Below are 6,620 nucleotides of genomic sequence, written 5' to 3'. Positions count from 1 at the left end.
CATATATCCTGAAACTGTCAATGAAAAAAAAAATCTGCTTGGTAACCGTCTTCTAAATTATGAAACCACCCCTATTCGTGCATTCTTGTCGTGAACAGCTAAATTATATAAATTAATATTAAAGATGGGAGTTAAAATAATAAATTGGATTTACCTTTCTCTGAGCCCAAATATAAATTGAATTGGTAGCAGTCAGAAAATGAAATAAACAAATGAGTATATAGCATTATGTCAATCAAATGAACTTGTATTTCATGCCATAAGAGCCATCTAACCATTTATGTCATACGAACATATTTGTCGTCATTCCATTCGCAGTAGCTATGAAAAAGATCTAAGAAGGTTATGTAATGGGAAACATGTGTGTTAATTAAATATTGTTAGTTTTGCACAATTTTACTATGTATGACAGTTGACATCCATCCCCCTACACTGACAGATTTCAATTTTAGGCCAGTAATGTTTTTCCTAATGTTTTGGCACTTGTTATTATTTGATTAATAGCCATTCCAATGCACTATTATGAGTTTTTATATAACAACTGTGTTATAAATTACAAATCATAATTAGCTCTTTCTATTTGTTCAAAATTTGATCAGTATGATTCATTATTTTAATAATATTTGTTATATTGCGGGGGCTGACAGCACTGTTTACCTTTTTCCTCAATATTTGCTTATTCAGCTCGCTGTATATATAATATGGGTCTGCCAAGAAAGTATCCCAGGTGGGGTTGAGGGGGTCACAGGCTAGTTTTACATCCAAAGATTTTAAAAATAGTTGTAAATGCAGCTTTCACTATTAAGAGAAACAATTTTATTTTTAAATTTGAATCCTTTACCAGATATTTACCACAAATATTGTTTGTTCTGTTTTTCATGTTTATATGTGTTGTATTTTACATTAAACGTTAATGCCCAGGCTTTGCGTACCTTTAACAGTGCAATGAATTATAAGTTTTATGTATGTGTTAAGTAATGAAATATTTTCTCTGAAAAGCAACTAACTGTATGTATGGTTTCATGTACATTGAGTTAACTTTCGAAAACTGTAACTTCTGCATTTATCTACAGAGTGAAACAGGAGCAGGCAAAGCAGAAGAGAAGAAGTGCTATTGGTGGAGGTCCACCACAAAGTCCAACAAGCATGACTGAGGCAATGTCTGCTGCTGCCTTAATCATGGGTCATGAGCTGGCCATGAACGATGAGCCGATGACCCTGTTGATGAGGACGGTGATCCAATTGCCAGTGTGTCCATAGGTAGGTACAGTCATAATTTTAAAGGGTTACATCAGTTCACATGAGCATAAACTATATATTCCATAAAGTTAAGGATAACTTAAGATTAGTTTATATTAAAGTTTTCCCTAAATTATCATTACAGATTTGCTAGAGAATATCCATGCAACAGTAATGAAATGCTTAATGTTAGCCATAATTTCAAAAGATTAAAAGGCAATCGTTTAAAAGCCATATGTGATTGTAATTGTACTTTTTAAATTAACTATTTTATGTTATTCATTACAGATCTTATAGATCTACAACAGCCAAGCACATCCAGGGTCCCTGCTCCATCCACTTCTCCCTTCACTCCTGTCCCAGACCCTTCCCTTAATCCTTTTTCCTATTCAACCACTACCTCCACTAACCCATTCAACTCCAATCCTTCCTCCTTCCTAAGTTTTCCCTGTCTCCCTTCTGCATAACTCCCATCTACATCTTCAATTCCTTCTACTCCTTCCCCTTCACTAGTCCCACCTCCTTCACCAGTTCCGACAACACCTTCTCCTTCACCTTTCACCACCCCTTCACCCTGTATTGTTGAGACTCCAGTCCGGGAACCTCCAAAGAAGAGGAAGAGGACAGTACAGGAAGATGTATTTGAAAAGGCCCAGGAGGGACAGGACAGCTTCCTTAGACAGAATGAGAGGAGATTGGAGGAACAACACCAGGCCTATATGCAGCTATATGCAAGGACAAACCACCTGTTGGACAATGCTGACCAACACATTGAAGCACTGTCCGGTAGGCTTGTACGCCTTTTAGATGCAGGACACGAGGCATATACAAGCATGGATGAAGCATATAAGATTATTGCTGAGTCAATTAGGCGACAGCACAATATGTAATGTTTGAGTTTATTTATTATTACCATTATTATTGTTTTATTATTTTGTTTATTTGTATTTTCTTTCATTTTTTGGATACAAGAAAAAATAGTTATTTTCTTTGGAGCTCTTTGCTTTGAATTAAAAGGGTAATATTACATCATATAGGATTTTGTGTAAATTTTGTACATATATTCTTGATGAAGACCCAAATTCTGTTTAAAGTCAATCAGACTTTTGGGGACAGAATTATGGGGTTTTGAAAATTATAGTACTTCAGAGTTTCACGCATCCCCCGCCCCCCAGAAAAAAAATCACTTAAATTTCTTTTATAATAACCTAAGGAAGGCCAGGGAGGGCTAATTTTGAAGCTCTGAGATATAACCAATAATGGATTTGGACCAGTGCTAGGGAAAGTATGTTATGAAATATACTTGAAAAACAAACTTTTTCTCCATTTATCCCTGAGAATTAGTACCCCCCCCCCCCCAGACTGTTTCTTGTGCCAATCAGTTGTTTCATCAAACTATTCAGGGTAGAAAAATCAGAGTGGAACTTCATAGGGTTTTGAAGCTACGAATCTTTTTATTGGGTCATTCCATGTGAATTCAACAGGAATTAGATTACCTCATAACTTAGGATTTTGTTCAAATGTGGTATAAATATTCTTGATGTGGAAGACCCAAATTCCAAATTTCAAGCCAATTAGGCTTTTGGGGACAAAATTACGAGATTTTTAATATATTAGTAATTTGGGGTTTTGCACAGCCTCCTGAAAGGAAGAAGAGTAGTGTTTTCTTTCATAAACCTGAAAAGGCCTGTGAGGGCTCATTTTGAAGCTATCTTTGAGATATGTCCAGAAATGCATTTGGATCAGTGCTAGGGAAAGCATGTCATGAAATGTACTTGATAACATACTTTCCCTAACACTGGTTCAAATACATCTCTGGACATATCTCAAAGAGAGCTTCAAAATGAGCCTTCACTGGCCTTCCTGGGGTTATTATAAAGAAAATACTACAATGTTTCCTTTCGGGGGCTGCGCGAAACTCCTAAATACTATAATTTTCACAGTATAATTTTGTTCTCAAAACCGTAATTGGCTTAAAATTTAGAATTTGAGTCTTCCACATCAAGAAGAATATATTTACCAAATGTAAACAAAATCCTAAGCTATGATTTAATATTGCTATCAAACCCTTCTTGAATTCATATAGAATTAGATATTGTAAATTTTTACCACAGATATACATGTATATTTCACAGTGCTTCTATAAATGCATTATACGTAACAGAATAAAAAATATATGTATCAATTAACCTCAGAAGCAGTAGAATTACTTTACATATAATTTACAAAATCTACATAAGCATTCACACTTCATACATTAATCAATATAAGAAATCATAGAGCAAAGGGCAAAACACATTTTAAGTTGTAATTCAAGGCAAACGAAACATGAACCTCAAAATAGCATATTAATGATTAAAAATAAAACTCATGAAATAATATACCCAATAATTCTCCATAATATGAACAATCCGTTATCACTAGAGACTAGCACTAACTAGAACTAAAAAGTAAGGGAAAAACTTTGTCGCTTCAGAAACCAAATGGCCTTCCACTGGCCCAGCGTCACAATCCACATCAAGAATAAAAATATATTTTTTCTTCATTATTATATACAATCAATAAATATCTTTTGCTCAAAAATATATATATTGACAGTTAATATTTTACTAGGTAGAAAAACAAAAACAAGTTGGACATCTGGTAGATCTAATGGAATTTTATAAGTAATTGCAATGTGCAAAACTGCACAAGCCATAATGATTTTTTTGCTTGTGTCCAACTTAGTCCTCATTGGTATAGATAGGACAGCAAATCTCCATTAAGCACACCAAATGCTCTCTCTATGGTATTCTTAGTCCTGACATGGGAGGAATTATACTTACTCTGCTTGTCAGTACTAGGATTACCAAACGAAGTCAGAATGTAGGACCTACAAGGATATCCACTGTCCCCCAAAAGAAAGCCTTTGTAAATGCCTGATCGCAGCTTCTCACATAATTTAGACTCATTAAAAATACGAGCATCATGGGCACTACCAGGCCTGTTTGCAATATCATTTACTAATTCTAGGGAAGTATCACAGACACCCATCACATTCAAAGAGAAGAATCCCTTGCGGCATCGATACAATTCAGCATCTACTCCACCATGACTCCTAATTGGAATGTGTGGTCCATCAACACACCCAATTACACCTAGCATCCCAGCAATCACAGAATATTGGTTCATGATGGTTTCTTCATTGTTTGGCTCTGGGAACTTGATGTGCCTTGGTGCCAATTCTGCTATACTAGCTGCAATAGCTAAGACACATCTACTGACGCTGGACTGGGACACATCTGAACAATCAGCCATGCTCAGCTGAAAATTGCCAGTTGCCATGTATCTCAGAGCTATGGTCAGCTGAAGATGAGGTGGGATCGGGCTACTTGTGAAATAAAATAGGTATCATTATATGATATACATATGTATAAAATTTGGCATATACATCTTGCAAGTGCAAGAAGAGAAATATTAATTTATACACTTATAGATAAGTGTTTTTAAGTGTATTTTACGAACTAGAATTGTTAGAACATTTTGATAAAAATTTATGTTCTATATTAACTACTGAACTACTGCTAGACGGTGTCTGATGGTCTCAAGCAGTTCAGTGACACTATTCACCCTGTATCTTGCTACGAATTCTTAATTGTAGGATTGAAAAGGATTCATCCTATCACGTACCACATATCTTTCTACTGTAGCTCCTCTTTGCAAAGCAACAAGATGTTACAGATGTTGCAGATGATCCATTCTGAATTATGTGACAATTTTATGAATAAATAAACATCTGGTAATGCACTTGTCTTTAAATTTGCAAGGTCACTTTATAGCCTAATTAGAAACTTAGAGTATGTTCTAAAACATATTTCACATTTACAGTATAATATATCCAATTAAAATGAAACTGATAACAGCGTTTGTATATATATATATATATATATATATATATATATATATATATATATATATATATGATACTTTACAATTTTCTCACTAAATTATGCCGATATTTCCTGAATTTTTTCAGGTACCGTAAATTGTTTTTTCAATGATTTTATATGCATTAAAAAATACCACTAGTTATATCCATCTAAATGTTTCATTCTTATTTTGTGACAAAGAGACACCAAATATTGACTGCCATAATGAATGACACCGAGACATCTTGACAGCATCCAAGCCTTTCTTAAGTATCTCCATGCTGAATATGACAACTTAAGAAAACTTTAAATTGGGCATTGTAGTGACCCCCAAGTTCAAGATCACAGCTATATCTGCGTCTGAGGCTCTTACAACAATGTCCCCTTCAGTTGTGTCAGCAGCATTGGCATGGATGAGGATTTTGGTGTCCGCCTCTTCATGCCAAACTGTTGATGGATGTAGGCACGGTTGCTAAGAATAGCCGCAGATTCATTGATATTTCAGCAATATCAGTGTCACTCGGGAAGGAAAGCTACAGGCCAAAACCCATTAGCAAAACTGAAAGGCCTGGATCAAAGTTTGATACCACTTTGTGAGACAGAAGTTATCACATTCAGAGAGCATCGTTTGTTGCCAAGATGTGGTCAAAGGCCAATAGACAGGAGATTGTTCAGCACCCGAAGAAAAGCGATGGATGGGAGTTCGAAGACGGGTCGTATGTACCTGTATGGTTTGATGGCCCTCAGCTACCCGACTCCCTTGTCCCAGACGAATGTGAAATGAATGACGATGGTGATAAAGATGAGGAAAAGATGGAGGCAGCATCCTCGGACGAAGAAAATGAGCTGTCCTGACGATGAGAAATAGACAGTTGAAAAAATGCATCATCGTCTCAATTTAACCCTTAGTTTTTCTGTGTAATTATGAGTAAAAAACATACAAAACGGCATATCAAACTATAATAGACCATGCAACAAAAAAATTTCATAGGTATAACTGATTAACTAACATGGAGTGCTAATATTTTACCATGAATCCGTCTAAGTTGTGATTATATGCGTACAGATCATGTGAGCAGCAAAAACATTTCATATGTATAACTGATTAATTAACATGGAGCACTAATATTTTGCTATGAATCCATCCAAGTTTGAAGTTGTGATTATCTGCGTACAGTCATAATCATCATTAGTACCACAGTTCAGTATGATATCTATTACATTTTATGTTTTTATGTACCATTATAGTGTGTTTTCATATTTTTTTTGTATTAAATAACATTTGTTTATTTCCATTTCGTTACTGGTTATTACCGTCACACAGGCATGTCAAATGATACTATGCAATTGGGGGTCACTACAATACCCGATTTAAAGTGTTCTTAAGTTGTCATATTTAGCATGGAGATAATTAAGAAAGGCTTTGATGCTGTCAAGATGTCTCGGGGAACATATCCTGCAAGTTTTATTGAT

At 35.2% G+C, this 6,620-nt stretch overlaps 1 protein-coding gene across 1 annotated transcript; it reads right to left on the bottom strand.

The window, feature by feature from the left end:
• Nucleotides 1-2,736: 2,736 nt before the first annotated feature.
• LOC138862672 (putative nuclease HARBI1) lies at nucleotides 2,737-4,563 on the bottom strand. Its single transcript, XM_070125357.1, has 3 exons — nucleotides 4,065-4,563; nucleotides 3,051-3,102; nucleotides 2,737-2,818 (listed from the first exon to the last, which is right to left on the bottom strand). Exons 1-3 carry the CDS (start codon nucleotides 4,561-4,563, stop codon nucleotides 2,737-2,739), a joined length of 633 nt encoding a protein of 210 aa, XP_069981458.1.
• Between the last annotated feature and the right edge of the window lie 2,057 nt (nucleotides 4,564-6,620).

This window comes from Penaeus vannamei, chromosome 1 (genome assembly GCF_042767895.1).
Source record: "Penaeus vannamei isolate JL-2024 chromosome 1, ASM4276789v1, whole genome shotgun sequence".
Taxonomy (NCBI): Eukaryota; Metazoa; Arthropoda; class Malacostraca; order Decapoda; family Penaeidae; genus Penaeus; species Penaeus vannamei.
Note: the sequence above shows the minus strand (reverse complement) of the source record. Positions and strands in the feature narration are given on the sequence as shown.

What these genes read in the sequence shown, in the direction of transcription:
- LOC138862672 (XM_070125357.1), bottom strand. Translation starts at nt 4,563, where the DNA reads ATGGCAACTGGCAATTTTCAGCTGAGCATGGCTGATTGTTCAGATGTG. An exon ending in TCCTAGTACTGACAAGCAGA is followed by an intron (nt 3,103 to 4,064) that starts GTAAGTATAATT and finishes TAATAACCCCAG; the next exon opens with GAAGGCCAGTGAAGGCTCAT. An exon ending in TTTGAGATATGTCCAGAGAT is followed by an intron (nt 2,819 to 3,050) that starts GTATTTGAACCA and finishes TGTCCCCAAAAG; the next exon opens with CCTAATTGGCTTGAAATTTG.